Source organism: Coregonus lavaretus, assembly GCF_964263955.1.
Source record: "Coregonus lavaretus genome assembly, chromosome: 12".
Taxonomy (NCBI): domain Eukaryota; kingdom Metazoa; phylum Chordata; class Actinopteri; order Salmoniformes; family Salmonidae; genus Coregonus; species Coregonus lavaretus.
This window is the reverse complement of record NC_139999.1, coordinates 51,960,357-51,982,415: the sequence shown is the minus strand read 5'-3', so window position 1 is coordinate 51,982,415 and position 22,059 is coordinate 51,960,357. Positions and strand designations below refer to the sequence as shown.

Genomic DNA, 22,059 nt, shown 5'->3' with positions numbered 1-22,059 from the left:
GGGGCTCCTTAACTGCCCCTTTATGATGCAATTGGTGATCTAATCTAATTAGTCATTCAAAGTCATTAGTCTTTCACGTTCACTAGAATTCATCAAACGGCACTCTGCCAGATTATGAAGCTCTAAAACAGTAGTCTAATTAAACATGTATCACCACTGTCACAATTCATTTCAAACATAGCAAAACATGTAAGTGACCTCTCAAAAGATACTATAAGGAAAGTAATGTTTGTAAAACCTTACAATCAGGAGACATTGTGTGAACAAATCAGATTTACTTGATAAATAAAACACGTGTTTATTTACACAAATATTTTCAAATACTAGTCTTCTACATAAGGACATAAAAATATATACAGTGATGTAAGGACTCAACTTTATTATGTCGATGTATGCATGTATTTTTCATTTGTTGAGATCTCCAATGAAAAAAGTATGCATATGTACAGCAGAGTCTATACTAACACAGGATTCCCATTTCTGGCACTAAAACGCAGGGAAAATTCAACCCCTTCAAGTTCAATACATGGTGATCGATCCAAGAAACCTAGCCCCGAAACAAACTAAATACAAAAAGAAAACCACTTTCCTCAGGTACTAACAGCAGATGGATACAAATACATTTCAAGCCAACTTAACCAGGACTCCGGTGCCTTCATATTCAGTTGTGATCTTATACCTAACACCGTCCATATTTTCTCCACATATAACTCTAACTCTCCCAGAGAAAACAAAAAAGGTTTGGTCAATCTCCTCTTTCCCTAGCGATTGAGGAAACAGTTTTTTACGACTTTAATTAATTCAAGGAACTGGACAGCAGCAAGTTTGAGATAAACTTTTCAAAATAACCAAACGGATGGCTTTGCCTGGCTTTCGAAGGGATCGAATGACAATACTGCATTCAAACCATTGCCACTGTAAATTAAACCCATCCAGCATACCACAGCATTTCAGTACAAAAAAGGAAAACTGTCAGGGAACCCTTACATCAAAAAGAAAACTAGGTATCCAGTACGGTAGAAAGGCAAGACATACTATTCAGGCTGAAGTGTTGAAGTGTCATTTGGATACGTTGAGTGAGGAAGCTTCAGTTTTTCAACACACGACTGGAGCACAGAACAGCACCAAACACTTCCAAATACTGTGGGGAAGTCTTTCATAATGGTGGTATAGAGTAGCAGACTGGACTAAATCTGGGAATTGTTTAAGGTGTGCTCGCCAGCGCTCGTTTGACAAGGTTGCATTGGTAAACTGCAGACTGCTCCTTTTGGTCTGAATGCTACCATGCCTTTCCTGTTACCTTCCACTAACTACTTGTCAGTAATGTACAACAAAAAAACGTGTTGGGGGGAGGAACCCACATCACCCTTGGATTCGTGACTCATTCTCGGATTGTGGACATAGCCACACACAGCCCCAGTTATCAAGATGAAATAAATACCTGCATGTGTCAATTACACAGAACATTCATTTCATGTCAGGTTAACTCAAGTTCATTAAAGGAGAAACAAATAAACATTGTTCAGGCGAGAAAGCCTTCAGAGGTTGGCATTCCTGGATCTCAGGGCAGTCGGACCGAGTGAATAAGTGAGTAAGAGATGTTGGTGCGTGCCTGCATGAGTGGCAGCCATAGGTTGCTCCCCTGGGGGTGCCATCACTGGGGGGCACTAGCGGCAGCGGGCACAGGGGTGCTCAGGGCGTTGGTGGCAGCAGAGAGGACGGGCGAGCCGGTGAGGTTGCCCAGGGCAGTAGCAGCTGGCAAGGCAGAGATACCTTGAGAGAGAAAGGGGAAATTTAGCTTAACCACTGTACACCATATACAGTGGGGGAAAAAAGTATTTAGTCAGCCACCAATTGTGCAAGTTCTCCAAATTAAAAAGATGAGAGAGCCCTGTACTTTTCATCATAGGTACACGTCAACTATGACAGACAAATTGAGAAAAAAAAATCCAGAAAATCAAATTGTAGGATTTTTAATGAATTTATTTGCAAATTATGGTGGAAAATAAGTATTTGGTCACCTACAAACAAGCAAGATTTCTGGCTCTCACAGACCTGTAACTTCTTCTTTAAGAGGCTCCTCTGTCCTCCACTCGTTACCTGTATTAATGGCACCTGTTTGAACTTGTTATCAGTATAAAAGACACCTGTCCACAACCTCAAACAGTCACACTCCAAACTCCACTATGGCCAAGACCAAAGAGCTGTCAAAGGACACCAGAAACAAAATTGTAGACCTGCACCAGGGTGGGAAGACTGAATCTGCAATAGGTAAGCAGCTTGGTTTGAAGAAATCAACTGTGGGAGCAATTATTAGGAAATGGAAGACATACAAGACCACTGTTAATCTCCCTCGATCTGGTACTCCACGCAAGATCTCACCCCGTGGGGTCAAAATTATCACAAGAATGGTGAGCAAAAATCCCAGAACCACACGGGGGGACCTAGTGAATGACCTGCAGAGAGCTGGGACCAAAGTAACAAAGCCTACCATCAGTAACACACTACGCCGCCAGGGACTCAAATCCTGCTGTGCCAGACGTGTCCCCCTGCTTAAGCCAGTACATGTCCAGGCCCGTCTGAAGTTTGCTAGAGTGCATTTGGATGATCCAGAAGAGGATTGGGAGAATGTCATATGGTCAGATGAAACCAAAATAGAACTTTTTTGTAAAAACTCAACTCGTCGTGTTTGGAGGACAAAGAATGCTGAGTTGCATCCAAAGAACACCATACCTACTGTGAAGCATGGGGGTGGAAACATCATGCTTTGGGGCTGTTTTTCTGCAAAGGGACCAGGACGACTGATCCGTGTAAAGGAAAGAATGAATGGGGCCATATATCGTGAGATTTTGAGTGAAAACCTCCTTCCATCAGCAAGGGCATTGAAGATGAAACGTGGCTGGGTCTTTCAGCATGACAATGATCCCAAACACACCACCCGGGCAATGAAGGAGTGGCTTCGTAAGAAGCATTTCAAGGTCCTGGAGTGGCCTAGCCAGTCTCCAGATCTCAACCCCATAGAAAATCTTTGGAGGGAGTTGAAAGTCCGTGTTGCCCAGCGACAGCCCCAAAACATCACTGCTCTAGAGGAGATCTGCATGGAGGAATGGGCCAAAATACCAGCAACAGTGTGTGAAAACCTTGTGAAGACTTACAGAAAACCTTTGACCTGTGTCATTGCCAACAAAGGGTATATAACAAAGTATTAAGAAACTTTTGTTATTGACCAAATACTTATTTTCCACCATAATTTGCAAATAGATTCATAAAAAATCCTACAATGTGATTTTCTGGAGAGAAAAAATCTCAATTTGTCTGTCATAGTTGACGTGTACCTATGATGAAAATTACAGGTCTCTCATCTTTTTAAGTGGGAGAACTTGCACAATTGGTGGCTGACTAAATACTTTTTTCCCCCACTGTATCTCAGAGATAACCATGCGGGTTACTTAGAAAACACTCTTCCAAGGGAGTTCTGATGATGAAGTGAACTACGATATAACCAATGAGCTACATAGGAAAGATGACAACGGATGCACTGGCATATGGTGAGTTTAGCTCTTATGAAATGTATTGGATTGAATTACAGTATGTCAATTATGACAATGTGGTAACCCTTGATGGAAGATAGTCCAATTAGCGTGGACAAATACAGCAGCCGAACATGCTTAATTCAATCTTAACACAGACCAAGTCGGCTGCTTGATTCGATTTAATTTCCAAACTCGGCCTCCCGCAGACAAAACATCCTTCTTAACATTGAGTGATGGGAGTCTCTGGGAGTTCAGATGAAGCCACATGGGTGGGGGGTTAGGATGATTAGGGTGTGTGTGTTTGCGCTCACCAGTGATCATGTTGGCTGTGCTTGTGGCTGTATTTCCGCTGGGCAGGTTAGCCGACCCCGGCATGCGACCCTGGTCTTTCACAATGGGATCTTTGTGGACAAAAGAACAACTCAAATGAAACACTGAACAATCGCTAGTCTCGAGTCCCTAGTCACTGCAAGGAGATGGTCATAAGGAACTGCTGATAACCAGTGAACTGGGTCGTGCTCATTACACACAAAATTAAGGAAAGCAGAGTAAACCGAGGAGCCACTACCTGAACGTTTCCAACAAGACACGCTTGTTTTCGTTTGCCGTTGTAAAACGTTTTGCTTGTGTGCCCTAATGAACAAGACCCTGATTAGAACAAACAACCATCTTCTTATAGCACTTATGAACGACCAAAACGTCCTGCTCCTTCGTTACATCAAAATGTAAAGACGGAAATACCTTATACCTTTTAGCTGCGAATTGCTTTTAAAAGAGACATTTGGATGCCAAGTAACCCCAGTCATAACAAGCCTTTGATTTGCGTCAAAATCAATTTGCGGGGCAGAAAAACAGCAGTTAAATCTATTCAGGTATATGACAAAATAAAGGAAACATCAACAAAGTGTCTTAATAGGGTGTGGGGCCACCAGGAGCCAGAACAGCTTCAATGCTCCTTGGCATAGATTCTACAAGTGTCTGGAACTCTACTAGAGGGATGCGACACCATTCTTCCACGAGAAATTCCATCATTTGGTGTTTTGTTGATGGTGGTGGAAAAAGTTGTCTCAGGCGCCGCTCCAGAATCTCCCATAAGTGTTCAATTGGGTTGAGATCTGGTGACGGCATATGGTTGACATCGTTTTCATGCTCATCAAACCATTCAGTGACCACTCGTGCCCTGTGGATGGGGGCATTGTCATCCTTGGGGGCATAGCCATGGTAGCCAAAATAGTAGGCAAAATAATAGCCTGCCCAGCATTTTTATACATGACCCTAAGCATGATAGGATGTTAATTGTTTAATTAACTCAGGAACCACACCTGCTTTCAATATACTTTGTAACCCTCATTTACTAAAGTGTTTCCATTATTTTGTCAGTTACCTGTAGGTCCATTGTCATTTCTACATCATTTTCTATTTAGTTTAAGACATTCAATTGTGCCCAGGAGTTTCCTAAACCAAAATAATAATTCCCCCTACCCCATCCAATCTCATCAATATGGGTCTGAGGTCTGACGTAAAAAATTAACCCTATACTTAACCATTTATTAACCCTATACTTAACCATATATTAACCCTATACTTAACCGGATCCCTCCCCTAGCCTTACATTTATGTTTTCACGATATAGCCAATTTTGACTTTGCAGTTTGGCTAAATATACTGGCAACCGGATCCCTCCTCGCACTTACAGTAGTAAGGGTGATCCATGGCCTCACGGGCGGTCAGCCGGGCCTGATGGTCATAGCGCAGCAGCTTGTCCAGGAAGTCCAGGCCCTCGGGGCTGACCAGGTGCTGGTTCTCACTGTGGACGAAGCGCTCCCACCGCTTACGAGAGTGTCTGGAAGGGGAGAGCAGGTTAGCAGCAGTGCAAAAAAGAAAGAGAAACCCCTATGCACAGCAGTGTGTCTAGATTCAGGTGTTGGTTTTGGCAGGAACAACTAACATCCCTTTCAAACCAAGACGAAAACCTTTGGCATGCAGCCAACTTCATATATTTTTTTTTTTTTGGGGGGGGGGGGGGGCGCAATGTGTTTAAAAGTCTCACCAACCCCTCAGTATAAAAGAAAAGTCCCCTTTCATCTTACCGTCTTTGGCATGCATTAAATCATGAACATTCTATTGTTGTAGTCCGACATCAAACTTGTTCTTGCCATTATGAAAAATGTTAAAACACAAAAATGGCAGTAATGCTTAAGCGGCATTGGCGCACACTACACTGACAGGCATGTATCAAATTGTTGCTTACTGAAACTCCAAGTTATCCAATCGTTATAATACATTCTAAGCAATACCTGCGTGTGGTCAACTATATGATCATTTCAGCACTGTTTTGATTGGGACAGTGCCACAGACAAGCGTGGGGACTCTGGAAAAATCAATCAATGTCAGATTTTTGTTTTCACTGAATCTGTTTGGATATTTGGTTACAATTAGGCTGGGGAAATGTTAGCTAGGTCGAGGTGAGTACTGCTCATGATCCTCTGTAGTCTAGTTGGCTGTATTAGCACTATTCAGAACATTTTGCTAACAAGTTATGTAGCTTAACAAGTGGATTATTTTGCTCTTCACTCACCTTTTAGCCTACTCCCAACCAAAAGCCTGTGACTTGCCTGATAATCAAGCAATGTGATTTTGTTTCACAGAATCTGTTTGTATATTTGGTTAATTGGTCCCTGGCTGGGCAAATAAATACATGGAGGTGGTAGCTCATCTATCACAGATCAGAAACATTTAGCATGCAATAATGTAGCCTAAATCAAGTGTAGGCCTATTATTTTGCTTGATTGGGTATAGGCAACTCCAAAAGCCTGCAGAGGTTGTGAAATATGAACATTAAAATCTAGATTTTTGTATCACTCCCTAACAACGCAGTGTGAGGATAGGACAAAATGAAACGTGGATCAAAAGTGACTTTCAAATTATAGAGGTTCATTCAGGTCAGATTTAGATTTTAGTTACATGATCAGAAAGAGCTGATTAAGGTTTCTCAACCACATACAATTTCTCAAAAAGGTGTCGGCATGGGCTCTGTTTAAAAATATCACAATTTTGTTACAGTGGCTTGCGAAAGTATTCACCCCTCTTGGCATTTTTCCTATTTTGTTGCCTTACAACCTAGAATTAAAATGGATTTTGGGGGGGGTTTGTATCATTTGATTTAAACAACATGCCTACCACTTTGAAGATCCAAAACATTTTTTCTTGTGAAACAAACAAGAAAGAATAAAAAAAAAAAACAGAACCTGAGTGTGCATAACTATTCACCCCCCAAAAGTCAATACTTTGTAGAGCCACCTTTTGCAGCAATTACAGCTGCAAGCCTCTTGGGGTATGTCTCTATAAGCTTGGCACATCTAGCCACTGGGATTTATGCCCATTCTTCAAGGCAAAACTGCTCCAGCTCCTTCAAGTTGGATGGGTTCCGCTGGTGTACAGCAATCTTTAAGTCATACCACAGATTCTCAATTGGATTGAGGTCTGGGCATTGACTAGGCCATTCCAAGACATTTAAATGTTTCCCCTTAAACCACTCAAGTGTTGCTTTAGCAGTATGCTTAGGGTCATTGTCCTGCTGGAAGGTGAACCTCCGTCCCAGTCTGAAATCTCTGGAAGACAAACAGGTTTCCCTCAAGAATTTCCCTGTATTTAGCGCCATCCATCATTCCTTCAATTCTGACCAGTTTCCCAGTCCCTGCCGATTAAAAACATCCCCACAGCATGATGCTGCCACCACCATGCTTCACTGTGGGGATGGTGTTCTCAGGGTGATGAGAGGTGTTGGGTTTGCACCAGACCAATTTTAGTCTCATCTGACCAGAGTACCTTCTTCCATATGTTTGAGGAGTCTTCCACATGCCTTTTGGCGAACACCAAACGTGTTTGCCAATTTTTTTCTGTAAGCAATGGCTTTTTTCTGCCACTCTTCTGTAAAGCCCAGCTCTGTGGAGTGTATGGCTTAAAGTGGTCCTATGGACAGATACTCCAATCTCCGCTGTGGAGCTTTGCAGCTCCTTCAGGGTTATCTTTGGTCTCTTTGTTGCCTCTCTGATTAATGCCCTCCTTGCCTGGGCCGTGAGTTTTGGTGGGTGGCCCTCTCTTGGCAGGTTTGTTGTGGTGCCATATTATTTCAATTTTTCAACAATGGATTTAATGGTGGGATGTTCAAAGTTTGATATTTTTTTATAACCCAACCCTGATCTCCACAACTTATTCCCTGACCTGTTTGGAGAGCTCCTTGGTCTTCATGGTGCCACTTGCTTGGTGGTGCTCCTTGCTTAGTGGTGTTGCAGACTCTGGGGCCTTTCAGAACAGGTGTTTATATCCGGAGATCATGTGACAGATCATTTGACACTTAGATTGCACACAGGTGGACTTTATTTAACTAATTATGTGACTTCTGAAGGTAATTGGTTGCACCAGATCTGATTTAGGGGCTTCAAAGCAAAGCGGGTGAATACATATGCACGCACCACTTTTCCGTTATTTATTTTATAGAATTTTTAGAAACAAGTTATTTTTTTCATTTCACTTCACCAATTTGGACTATTTTGTGAATGTCCATTACATAAAATCCAAATAAAAATCTATTTAATTGACAGGTTGTAACGCAACAAAATAGGAAAAACGTCAAGGGGGATGAATACTTTTGCAAGGCACTGTATATGACCGCGGTTCCACACGATCCTGTGACACTCAAGTTGTGTGATTTTTTTTTATTTCTATTTTATTGTTATATTACATTATATTCTTACTATAAAATATATGTGTGTTGACTGATCAGGACAGGGGAATGTGTGTATTATCTGTTTTAATGAACAAAATAAACTATTGATTTAATTTGCAAGGCACAGCTATGTAGCCTATAGGCTGCACAGACCAGTAACAAAATGAAACTCAAAATATACTATTGTATTCTTTTAAAAACACATTTTATTTGTCTTAACTAATGAATAATGGATTTCTTTGTGATGGTGTATTTTCATTGGAGTTAATAAAATAGACGCCCACCCTCATCTACCACTCGTCACCGGCATGCGCACAGGAGGTATAAAAGGCGTATGCAGGCAAGAATGTGGTAAACATGGGCCTGTTTGAAAGGGGGGTCATAAACATTGCATTTATTTATTTTTTTACAGGCAACATATCGTAAATCCTATGTGAAAGGAGTATAAGTTTATAAACCAAGTGTACAATAACGCACACTAGTGAAGACAGACAACGCACCTTCCCAGAATGTCATTGAACCGAGGCTCCAGCTCAATGTTGTACTTGTCGATGTAGTCATACAGGTCTTCCGTTCCCAACACCTTGGCTATTCTCACCAACTACAAAGTGAGAAAAAACATCTAGTCATTCATCTCACCTGGGGTGTATTCAGTGACGTGAAACGCTCTGACCATTGCAGATAGAAATGGACCCGACAGAATCATATCTGTTCTACACAGTCTATTTCTAACTGTAGGTTCTGTAACCTTGCACCCTCCTGAACAGGCCCAAGGTTATTTTCTTCACTGATAATGAGTATGTCCTTTGAGCCATGGTGGACAAAGTATTGGAGTGTGTGTTTACCTGGTCGTAGTTGTCGTGGCCGTGGAAGAAAGGCTCCTTCCTGAAGATCATGCTGGCCAACATGCAGCCCAAGCTCCACATGTCCAGACTGTAGTCATACATCTGGACAAAGATAGTGAAATCAATAAGTTAGAAAAAAAGGTCAAGATATTTGGTTTTCACATTTCCCTGTCCAGCACGGTTCCAGTAACTATGGTGGATGCGTAAACAGCCCAGCACAGCTCAGTATTGTGAAAAGGGTATCTGTAATTATATATATATATATATATATGGGATCTAATTATATATATATATATATATGGGATCTACACAACAGCAAAGAATATAAACTGAGCACGTCACACAATTCATAACAGTAGCAGGACAACATACCTGATAGTCAACCAGAAGCTCGGGTCCTTTGAAGTAGCGAGAAGCCACTCGGACATTGTACTCCTGTCCTGGGTGGTAGAACTCAGCCAGACCCCAGTCAATAAGGCGCAGCTGGAAGAATACACAAACAGAGGCAAGTCAATATTGAGAGAAATATAACAGGGTTGCGCTTATTTGGGCACCAAACAGAGTGAAACTGGGAGGGACTACTTGGACTTTGGGGTATTGTTTTGAGGATTGTCGTGGTACAATATCTCATTTCTTAGAGCTCCAATTTCTATATAAACTAACCTACATATTGTAGTCACATTCAATGGATGACAAAGGTCTTGACTAGGGAGAATCAGATAGGGGGAATAACTGTGCCTCCGCTGCATTGGTCGTAAAATCTCACCTTGCGGTGTTCGTGATCAATCATCACGTTGTGGGGTTTCACGTCCCTGTGCATGATTCCCATGCTGTGGCAGTAGTCCAGGGCCTGTGCACAGAGCCAAAATGGCCGCCGGTTAGCAACGAGGAGGCTGGGGATTTACTCAACACAGTAATTCAATAAAGGCAGAAATAACAAAACAGACGTTGTGTACCCGTCTGGGCGCACAAACATGATGGGAAAATAGAGGGCTGGTATGTAACTGTCGGACAAAGACAAACAAGGGGCCTATATACTCTAAGCACCTGAATGTTCTTGTTTTGAGAGTGGGAAATGCTGACTCATGTCTGGCAAAGTATCTGGGCTTCTAGCACAAATTAATGGGATAGTTCACCCAAATTACAAAAATACGAGACTCACCTTGAGGATCTCAAACATGTAGAACCGGATGTCATAGTCTGTTAGGGTCTGGTACAATTGCTGCAAGTAAAAACAGATGCAGTGAATCAATACAGTGATTTAACTCATCCCTGCACAGTACATGCGTATCCGTCTTCGCAACCGGAACCCATTATCCAATACAAATAATTAACATATTATTCAAATCACAAGCTATCAACTTGGGCATCTGACTGGTAACACTTAGGTCTACTATTAAGTAATTCAACACCAAACTTGATCATCGTGTACCAGCGATTGAGGATAGAACCAGAAGACAAAAAACATCCTGACACCGAAGACATTGCACTGCACCTTTTTGTCCCTCAACACACACAGACACACACAAACAGGAGTACGGGGAAACAGTATGCATGCCAAGAAAGAAGGTTTCATAGGGCTTTGTTTCAGAATAGAGATGTTGTACACGGTCAAGAATCAGGGTCGTATTCATTAGCCACCAAACAGAAGAAAACAGACTGAAACGGAGAGGGACTACCTGTGGTGTAATCATTAGTCCAAACAGTTGAAAATTAGAGTTTCTATTGGACAAATTCAGGTAGGTCCCGCCCCTTTTCATTTGGTTCTGTTTGGTTCCTAGTGAATACACCCCTGAACTTGTCCAATAAGAAACTATTTCATTTTCTGTTGCAAAATGTTTTGCTGCGATGTGCATAAGACTCAGGGGTAAAAAAACGGATGCTCTGGCTTACCTTGAAGTCAGTGTTGTTGACATGTTCAAAGACCAAGGCGGGTGTCCGAGACTGAAAGAAGAGAAGGGGTTGTTGCATCAAAGTCATGTCCTCTAAAAGAACAATACTGTTTTCACATCTTTCCCGCCATTCCTACTCACCACTGGGTCTTTGACGATGTCTATGAGGGAGATGATGTTAGGGCCTCCGCGGAGGTTCTCCAGGATCTTAATTTCACGCTTGATTTTCTTCTTTTTTACGGGCTATGGACACAATTAAAGACCAACTGTATTGATTGTCAGGGCAGTTTTACTTCAATATGAATCCAACGCGAGTCTGTATCGAATGGCAATATATTAATCTATGATCTGAACGATATTGATTTCTCATCGTTACCTTGAGTATTTTCACCACAACCTTCTCGTTGTTGGTGATGTTGACTGCTTCAAACACTTCACTGTACTTCCCGCGTCCCAGCTTCCGCACCAACTGGAAGTCATCTTGATTTCTGCGGGAAGAATTGTTTGTCAATTACACCATTCAAGGAATTTGAAATTAAACTGCAAATAACACAAAGGGAGCAGACCTTGATCTAGCCTTGAGATTTAACATGGTGTCATGACTTTCCCTTATGGGTTGAGGATCAAAGATGCCGGCTAGGCAAAGGTTTGAACACCCCCTTTCCTGGGGGCCAGTTTTATGACGGGTCGTAAATTCCTCGCAGAAACTACCTTTTCCGTGCCTTGCAGTATTAGGAGTCTTCCCGCCAAGACTCCAACATCCAAAAGTGGATAATGAAACAATATTCCCACTTCAAAGAATGTGGGAAATGGTCGGAGGGGACTTAAAGAACAATCATGTCAAATTCGTTACTATGTTGTGATGTCATTAAAGATGGTGGAACAACATAACTGTATCTATTGGGGTGTACACTTCCCAGTTATGAGGTTTGCATCTAATTGTTGTATAAAATGAATGATTAAGTAAACTGCTCAAAAAAATAAAGGGAACACTTAAACAACACAATGTAACTCCAAGTCAATCACACTTCTGTGAAATCAAACTGTCCACTTAGGAAGCAACACTGATTGACAATAAATGTCACATGCTGTTGTGCAAATGGAATAGACAACAGGTGGAAATTATAGGCAATTAGCAAGACACCCCCAATAAAGAAGTGGTTCTGCAGGTGGTGACCACAGACCACTGCTCAGTTCCTATGCTTCCTGGCTGATGTTTTGGTCACTTTTGAATGCTGGCGGTGCTTTCACTCTAGTGGTAGCATGAGACGGAGTCTACAACCCACACAAGTGGCTCAGGTAGTGCAGCTCATCCAGGATGGCACATCAATGCGAGCTGTGGCAAGAAGGTTTGCTGTGTCTGTCAGCGTAGTGTCCAGAGCATGGAGGCGCTACCAGGAGACAGGCCAGTACATCAGGAGACGTGGAGGAGGCCGTAGGAGGGCAACAACTCAGCAGCAGGACTGCTACCTCCGCCTTTGTGCAAGGAGGAGCAGGAGGAGCACTGTCAGAGCCCTGCAAAATGACCTCCAGCAGGCCACAAATGTGCATGTGTCTGCTCAAACGGTCAGAAACAGACTCCATGAGGGTGGTATGAGGGCCCGACGTCCACAGGTGGGGGTTGTGCTTACAGCCCAACACTGTGCAGGACGTTTGGCATTTGCCAGAGAACACCAAGATTGGCAAATTCGCCACTGGCGCCCTGTGCTCTTCACAGATGAAAGCAGGTTCACACTGAGCACATGTGACAGATTTGACAGAGTCTGGAGACGCCGTGGAGAACGTTCTGCTGCCTGCAACATCCTCCAGCATGACCGGTTTGGCGGTGGGTCAGTCATGGTGTGGGGTGGCATTTCTTTGCGGGGGCCGCACAGCCCTCCATGTGCTCGCCAGAGGTAGCCTGACTGCCATTAGGTACCGAGATGAGATCCTCAGACCCCTTGTGAGACCATATGCTGGTGCGGTTGGCCCTGGGTTCCTCCTAATGCAAGACAATGCTAGACCTCATGTGGCTGGAGTGTGTCAGCAGTTCCTGCAAGAGGAAGGCATTGATGCTATGGACTGGCCCGCCTGTTCCCCAGACCTGAATCCAATTGAGCACATCTGGGACATCATGTCTCGCTCCATCCACCAACGCCACGTTGCACCACAGACTGTCCAGGAGTTAGCGGATGCTTTAGTCCAGGTCTGGGAGGAGATCCCTCAGGAGACCATCTGCCACCTCATCAGGAGCATGCCCAGGCATTGTAGGGAGGTCATACAGGCACGTGGAGGCCACACACACTACTGAGCCTAATTTTGACTTGTTTTAAGGACATTACATCAAAGTTGGATCAGCCTGTAGTGTGGTTTTCCACTTTAATTTTGAGGGTGACTCCAAATCCAGACCTCCATTGGTTGATAAATTTGATTTCCATTGATAATTTGTGTGATTTTGTTGTCAGCACATTCAACTATGTAAAGAAAAATGTATTTAATAAGATTATTTCATTCATTCAGATCTAGGATGTGTTATTTTAGTGTTCCCTTTATTTTTTTGAGCAGTGTATAATAATACTTTTGTGAAGATAATGTGATTTTAGCATTCTAGATGAGATGATTGTTTCCATATTGATTTGTTCTCAGTCAGTGGCCACGCCCAGACGCCTTTTCTACTCAAGTATCGAAATTCACCTTTGCAACGGATGTTGCAAATGGTTGAATTTCTACAAGACCAGGAAGCGTGAAGCTGCAGCTACACGGCTTAAAATGGTTAGAACAAGAACAGGAAGCCCCACGGCTTAATATGGTTGATACTCTACAGACGAGCCGACATGCAGCGCGAGCTGAATATGGTAAAATGGTGAAACTCTGAAACTCTCAACCTTTACACGAGGTGAAGAAGAAGACAACACACTAGACCTTTGCATTACCAGTTTGCAGCTGGCATGTATAGTCGTCTAGAGAACTTTTACTAGACACGAGTTGCGAAGGACAATCCCTCTCAGACAACCGTTGATACATCTGATGTATCTATCTAACAGATCAACTCTACAAACTACAGGGTACGCTGAAGTATACATTCTAACCACCACTACGACCAGAAACTCTACCAAGGACATTGGGATCTCTGGTGGGCAAACCAGAGTCCTACATCATCAACTCAACTATCGAAGACAGCTACAAGTAAATACATGTTGCATTTCTAATCCGAATGAGCGGTTATTAGGGTGCATAAGTATTATGATTACTGTGAGCGTAGTCTCCAAAGTAACAACAATAGTTTGAATCTCTGTCTCTCCCTTCCATTCTGACCCTCCTTCTACCCAAGCATTCATGCTATTGTTCGTCCAGTCCACTAGAGACCTGTTCTCATTGTATTACGTTAGTAATCAATAACCTGTGTGTGTGTTTGTATTCTGTGTTATTATTTAGTTTGTTAGTGAATAAATAAAGGCAATTTGTGTATTGCTGATTCATCAATAAGGATAGGGTTCATGCAGGTTTAAGGATTATGCGACGTTCAGAATGATACCGATAAGAGGTAATTATTTGATAAGTGACTGTTATCGATATATTATATATATATATTCTAAGAGTTTAATTTGGGAGATGGTAACTTGTTAAACAACTTTTTCCGTGGTGCCCCAAATTCCTAATGAGTTATTTGTTACATGATTAATTTAATCGAGTGACAATTAAACATAGTTGATTCGATAAATAACAGTCGGCATATTAATACAAGTCACGTCAAGACAATGGAATGAAGAGAAATAGTAATTTCAGTCTCCTCATAATAGTTTAGCAAGCACCAACGTTGCTGTGACTTTAAAGACTGGGTGCGTGTGTGTGTTGCTGGTACGTACCCCCATTCCACCACATGGGACTCGTAGTCCCAGTACTCCCTGGGCCGGTGTGTGTTGACATCTGTGTACACGCGGGCCCGACTCGGCACGGGTCCTGGCATGTCCGACAGCTTGGCAGAGGAGGGCACTTACTGCAGAGAAGGACGAGGAGGGAAGAGGGAGAGGAGGGAAGGTGGGGGGAGGGGAGGGGGGCCTCTTCTTGACAGGGCAGGGGGTAAGGGGGGGGGGGCTTTGGCTGTAAGCAAGGGGAGCCACCAGGGGCACCTCTGGACAGCTGAGACAACAGGGGGAAGAAAAGAAACAGTGTCAGTTATATTCGTGGACCTCTATAGCTCAGTTGGTAGCGCATGGCACTTGCAACGCCAGGATAGTGTGTTCGATTACCAGGACCACCCATACATAAAATGCATGCACGCATGAACGTAAGTCGCTTTGGATAAAAGCGTCTGCTAAATGGCATATATTATTATTATTTGAGACCTAGGCCAGATCAAATAAGCATCATTGATATGTGGAAGAAAAAAAAACTTCCCGCAGACAATCACAAAGTTGACAGGTGAGTGTAAAATCTATTTGATGCAGTTACAACACTGCATTTGTTGACCACAAGACTAAAAAAAGTGAAGAAGCTAGAAGGCTATGGATTGTTGCATGCAAAATTCCAGGCCTGACTACCAGTAGGTTGTTTTAAAATGGGTCACTGCACCGCCCCAAAAGTATTGACACAATGTTAAATTACTAAGGCTGGCGGGAATAAGCTATATGACTATTGACTTAATTTAAAACGCTAAATCCATTCCAGGGTTTTTTCTGCATAGTAAAGTCTTCGGCGGGCCATCTATGTCCAAACAGTTAATTAAAAAAATATGTAGAAAAGATAATGGACCTATATATTTTTTTTATAAGATCTTTGAGAACTAACAATCAACAAAATAAAAGCTATACAGTCAGAGAGAATTTTAAATTCCAAGAATGATGCATGCAGAAGTATTTTTGTCATGGCATGATTTTGTTATAATGTTTGAGTCATTCAGAGTGCAGAAGTCATGGCGAAATGTGTAGAATTGCAGGAAATGTGCTTTAAAACTGCAAAATGTTGTACCTGCGGCCAACAAGAGAGCCTCAAAAATGTTTGGTTGCCAACAGCACCATTGGCCACACCCACCACCTAAACCCCATTTTTATCCTGAAAAAACCCTGCATCTCTTACTTCCATGATCATGAATATGTTTGATGGAATTCATCATTAACGCCGCAACTTCTATTTAAAGAAATTGTCAAAAAAGGTGGGAAAATAATATAGCATTTGGCTTTTTATTCTATTTTTAACTGAGAAAATCCCATTTGTTCAGCAAAAGGTTCATAATACTCAAACAGGCTTCTATTGCTAAATTAAGATATCCATCCATATTTCTTGCCAATAGACCAATTCCATCTGCAATATAGTAAAGCCTAAGCTTATCTTTGCCAGCAATGGACAAACGGTCATAACTGTGGTGCCTATCATAGATATCCTCAATGGAGCCAATTTAACAAAGCAGCCCATGCATTTGTGGTTTACCCGGTCGTAATAGTGAACTGGGGGAATGCAGTTTTACCCAGAGGCTCATTTTACCTAGCTTTGAGATATGTGCCTGGTACATATTTTTATTTATTTATAGGCCTACACCAAGTTCTTACACCTCAGATTAGACTAGGCTTGAAGAACTGAAGTATTATCTTCTGGGAAAAGTAAGAATATAAGAATGTAATATCTGCAACATTAATTGCACAAGACTCACCGACTAGTGTCCATACTGTTTCAACTTGCCAGCTAAGTAGGACAAGGATTGTCAGCTAGCTGCAGTTACTTCAAGCTGTTAACATGTCATTACAACAGAGTGTATTTTGTAGTGGATGTGAAACTCGCCTGGAGTACATCACACCTTCCCTGAGATCTAAGTCAACTGTCGCTCACTGAGTGATGCGGAGCGAACCAACAACCACTCTGTGATTAACAAGTTACCTTTAGATTTCAGGGATGGCGCGATATTAATGGGGTGTATTCATTTCGAGGCTTCTGTTGCAAAACGTTTTGCAATGGAAACTGTTTAATCCAAACGGAAAACGTTTTGCAACGAAAACTTGAGTTTCTATTGGACAAATTATTGTAGGTCCCTTCCCGTTTGGTTCCGTTTGGTTCATAGAGTAAACGGTTTCCGTTGCAACATGCCACAGGCGAGTTTCACATCATAATATTATAAAGTTAGGCTAGCTAGTTTTATTTGAATATGTGGCTATTAATAATCTCCTTCTGCAATGGATGCAATCTTTTAGGGAAAAGTGGTGTTGCTGCCCTCTGCCTATGATATAGTTAACTAATGTCATGTTTGATAAGAAACATGTGTCTAGCTATATTGAGGAATAACAAAAGTTAGTTAGCCCAGTGCCCCAGATTTCAAGTAGCTCTACGAAAGTTCGCTAACGTTAATTGGCAAACGTTTGCGAAATCAACGTGTCAGCTGGTAGTTAGCTAGCTAACTAACTCGTGTGGCTGGTTCCCGCAGTTTGGCATCTGTAGCTAACTACATTGGATAGTCGTGTTATCCAACTAGATAGATACAGTTAGCTAGGTACCGGTAGTCTCCCTACCCCACCATCACCCTCTCGCCCCAACTTACATGCGTCGTAGCTAGCTAGTCACCGGGTCCCACTGCTGGCTTGCTAGCTAAATCGGTTAATATTGCTAACTGACTGCTTGTTTCATAAAATATTTTAAACCATAGGCCAAACTTCCATTGTATAGCTACCTATTTTATCAAATATGCGACCCAAATCCTTTCTTGGGATCCAAGTGAAGGCAGGGTCCCTTTCTTTCCTCTCGCCGGTGTACTTGCGTTTGATTTCTGCTGTCTCAGAGACAATATGGCGGACTACCGCGAAGGGTGTAATTGCAGACCGCAATTTGGGGCGTTTTCTGATAGGGGCGTTTCTTGATATCAAGTCATACCCATTGATGCTCGCCTTCCGTGGCCTTTTATTTTAAGTGCATATTTTTATTTACGAAGAAAGCTGGACAAAGGCTGGCCAGTGTTTGAGTTTGAGAGAGGGCTTGACAACGCGCTCGGGATGGAAATGGCAGCGAGTAGTGTGGACGAAATGGAGAAAACGTTGGAGAAGCAACAGCTGTGCTGGAATGCGAACAATATGGGTGTCAGTTCTGATGACATGGAGCGGGAGGATGAGGGTCCTGGACCAGAATGGTCTGCCGTGGAAATAGTGTACAGAGGAAGAAGAGAGATCATGATAGTGAAAGCAGTGGCGTGTCTAGTAAAGAAAGCATAAAGAGGGCCAAGGTAGGAAGGAAGAGTAATGATGTGTTGGAGTGGAAAGTGGTGATAGTGTTTGATGGGACCATAGGGCCTCATTTACATGTACATTTACATTTAGGTCATTTATCCAGAGCGACTTACTTGATAGCCAGTGGGACAACCACTTTACAATTTTTTTAAAAATATTTTCAAATTTTTTAAATCTTAATTTTTAGAGTATATTTATAATTTTCATTTGTTTTATATATTTATTTATTTATTATTTGTCATTTTTTATTTTTATATTTAAAAGTTTTTATAAATAATTTTAGTATTTATTTATTTTATTCCTTTTTATATATTTTTTTTGGGGGGGGGGGGTGTAGAAGGATTACTTTTATACTATCCCAGGTATTCCGTAAAGAGGTAGGGTTTCAAGTATCTCCAGAAGGTGGTCAGTGACTCCGCTGTCCTGGCGTCGTGAGGGAGCTTGTTCCACCATTGGGGTGCCAGAGCAGCGAACAGTTTTGACTGGGCTGAGCGGGAACTGTGCTTCCACAGAGGTTGCCAGGTGCAGCATTTGGTGGATGCCAGGTGCAGAGAGAGGCTAGAGAGGCTCAGCGATATACACTGAACAAAAGTATGAACGCAACATGAAAAGTGTTGGTCCCATGTTTCATGAGCTGAAATAAAAAAATCCCAGGAAGTTCCATACCAGTGGTGACCCGTCATTCAGGGCAGGTGGGGCAGAGCCTTAAAAAATCATTAAGCTTTGAGGGCACTATGGTGTTGAACGCTGAGCTGTAGTCAAGGAATGTGGAGTGCAATAGAGATTGCATCATCTGTGGATCTGTTGGGGCGGTATGCAAATTGGAGTGGGTCTAGGGTTTCTGGGATAATGGTGTTGTGAACCATGACCAGCCTTTCAAAGCACTTCATGGCTACAGACGTGAGTGCTACGGGTGGGTGGTCATTTAGGCAGGTTATCTTAGTGTTCTTGGGCACAGGGACTATGGTGGTCTGCTTGAAACATGTTGGCATTACAGACTCAGTCAGGGACATGTTGAAAATGTCAGTGAAGACACTTGCCAGTCGGTCAGCGCATACTCAGAGTACGCGTTCTGGTAATCCGTGAATGTTGACCTGCTTAAAAGTCTTACTCACATCGGCTATGGAGAGAGTGATCACATAGTCATCTGGAACAGCTGATGTTCTCATGCATGCTTCAGTGTTGCTTGCCTCGAAACGAGCATAGAAGTGATTTAGCTCGTCTGGTAGGCTTGTGTCACTGGGCAGCTCGCGGCTGTGCTTCCCTTTGTAGTCTGTAATAGTTTGCAAGCCCTGCCACATCCGACGAGCGTCGGAGCCGGTGTAGTACGATTGAATCTTAGTCCTGTATTGACTCTTTGCCTGTTTGATGGTTCGTCGGAGGGCATAGCGGGATTTCTTATAAGCGTCCGGGTTAGTGTCCCGCTCCTTGAAAGCGGCAACTCTACCCTTTAGCTCAGTGCGGATGTTGCCTGTAATCCATGGCTTCTGGTTGGAGTATGTACGTACGGTCACTGTGGGGATGACGTCATCGATGCACTTATTGATGAAGCCAGTGACTGATGTGGTGTACTCCTCAATGCCATCGGAAGAATCCTGGAACATATTCCAGTCTGTGCTAGCGAAACAGTCCTGTAGCTTAGCATCTACCGTAGCTTTGATGTCAACATCATACTTTCAAAATCTTAGCTAGCAAGTTAGCAGTCATCATCATGAATAAATTCGACTATCTACTGGCAAATTATTTTCAATCATTGTCGTATGAAGAGAAATTATGAAAATAAATTATAGATAAAACGTGTCGGTGCTCATTGGCCATTGGACATGAACATTACACAACAAGTTGGAAATTGCAAATTCAACAATGAGTGGTTTGGAAGGAATCAGTATCTAACTGCAAGCATTGCAAAGCAATCACTAGCCTGCTATTCAGTGGAGTGGGTGTGTGGGCCAAGTCTAGGTTTAAGGGTCTCTTTTCCAAGCTTAAAAGGATAAACATTCAACATTGGCCATGCTGCCAATCCAGCATGACTTCTGCTGCGTTCAAAACAACTGGAATCTCGGAACTGGGAAATCTCAGACTTCAGTGAGTTCAAGACAACTGGAAACTCAGAAAAAACTAGCTCTGACTGGGAAAATACATTTTGAACGCTCATCAAGCTCTGAATTCCAAGTCGGGAACTCGGGCCTCTTTCTAGAGCTCCGACCTGAAGATCACTGACGTCATGATTCAACCTTGTTTTTTTCTGAGTTCCCAGTTCTCTTGAAAGCACCATAAATCCAGAGAATGCCAGATTTTGATGACAAAGTTTGATGACAAAATTTGCCCACGAAGGACCGCCGCGCCACCTTCCTGTTCAAGTGAGTCAAAAAATGTATTGTATGCTGCTGCATAAATTATGTAATATGCCAGGGAGATACAGTGCCTTCGGAAAGTATTCAGACCCCTTTACTTTTTCCACATTTTGTACATTACAGCCTTATTCTAAAATGCATTAAATAAAAACATTTCCTCAGCAATCGACACACAATACCCCATAATGACAAAGTGAAAACAGGTTTTTAGACATTTTTAGAAATTTATAAAAATTAAAAACAGAAATACCTTATTTACATAAGTATTCAGAGACTTTGCGATGAGCTTCGAAATTGAGCTCAGGTGCATCCTGTTTCCATTGATCATCCTTGAGATGTTTCTACAACTTGATTGGAGTCCACTTGTAGTAAATTCAATTAATTGAACATGATTTGGAAAGGCACACACCTGTCTATATAAGGACCCACAGTTGACAGTGCCTGTCAAAGCAAAAACCAAGCCATGAGGTCGAAGGAATTGTCTGTAGAGCTCCGAGACAGGATTGTGTCGAGGCACAGATATGGGGAAGGGTACCAAAACATTTCTGCAACATTGAAGGTCCCCAAGAACACAGTGGCCTCCATCATTCTTAAATGGAAGAAGTTTGGAACCACCAAGACTCTTCCTAGAGCTGGTCGCCCAGCCAAACTGAGCAATCGGGGGAGAAGGGCCTTGGTCAGGGAGGTGACCAAGAACCTGATGGTCACTCTGACAGAGCTCTAGAGTTCCTCTGTGGAGATGGGAGGACCTTCCAGAAGGAAAACCATCTCTGCAGCACTCCACCAATCAGGCCTTTATGGTAGAATGGCCAGACGGAAGCCACTCCTCAGTAAAAGGCACACGACAGCCCGCTTGGAGTTTGCCAAATGACACCTAAAGACTCTCAGACCATGAGAAACAACATTCTCTGGGCTGATGAAACCAAGATTGAACTCTTTGGCCTGAATGCCAAGCGGGAGGGAAACCTGGCACCATCCCTACGGTGAAGCATGGTGGTGGCAGCATCATGCTGTGGAGATGTTTTTCAGCAGGAGGGACTGGGAGACTAGTCAAGATCGAGGCAAAGATGAATGGAGCAAAGTACAGAGAGATCCTTGATGAAAACCTCCTCCAAAGTGCTCAGGACCTCATACTGGGGCGAAGGTTCACCTTCCAACAGGACAACGAACCTAAGCACACAGCCAAGACAATGCAGGAGTGGCTTCGGGACAAGTCTCTGAATGTCCTTGAGTTGCCCAGCCAGAACCCAATCGAACATCTCTGGAGAGACCTGAAAATAGCTGTGCAGCGACGCTCCCCATCCAACCTGACAGAGCTTGAGAGGATCTGCAGAGAAGAATGGGAGAAACTCCCCAAATACAGTTGTGCCAAGCTTGTAGTGTCATTTTACATTTACATTTTAGTCATTTAGCAGACGCTCTTATCCAGAGCGACTTTACAGTGCATACATTTTCTTTTCATACTGACCCCCCGTGGGAATCGAACCCACAACCCTGGCATTGCAAGCGCCATACTCTACCA

General features: G+C 42.8%; 1 protein-coding gene across 1 annotated transcript; it reads right to left on the bottom strand.

Moving 5' to 3' along the window:
• Positions 1 to 277: 277 nt before the first annotated feature.
• LOC311139072 (casein kinase II subunit alpha) lies at positions 278 to 17,761 on the bottom strand. Its single transcript, XM_084173940.1, has 13 exons — positions 17,634 to 17,761; positions 14,845 to 15,118; positions 11,376 to 11,487; positions 11,141 to 11,242; positions 11,001 to 11,051; positions 10,270 to 10,329; positions 9,874 to 9,957; positions 9,480 to 9,590; positions 9,108 to 9,209; positions 8,763 to 8,863; positions 5,228 to 5,376; positions 3,845 to 3,934; positions 278 to 1,773 (listed from the first exon to the last, which is right to left on the bottom strand). Exons 2-13 carry the CDS (start codon positions 14,943 to 14,945, stop codon positions 1,655 to 1,657), a joined length of 1,182 nt encoding a protein of 393 aa, XP_084030066.1. The 5' UTR covers positions 14,946 to 15,118; positions 17,634 to 17,761; the 3' UTR covers positions 278 to 1,654.
• Positions 17,762 to 22,059: the final 4,298 nt, after the last annotated feature.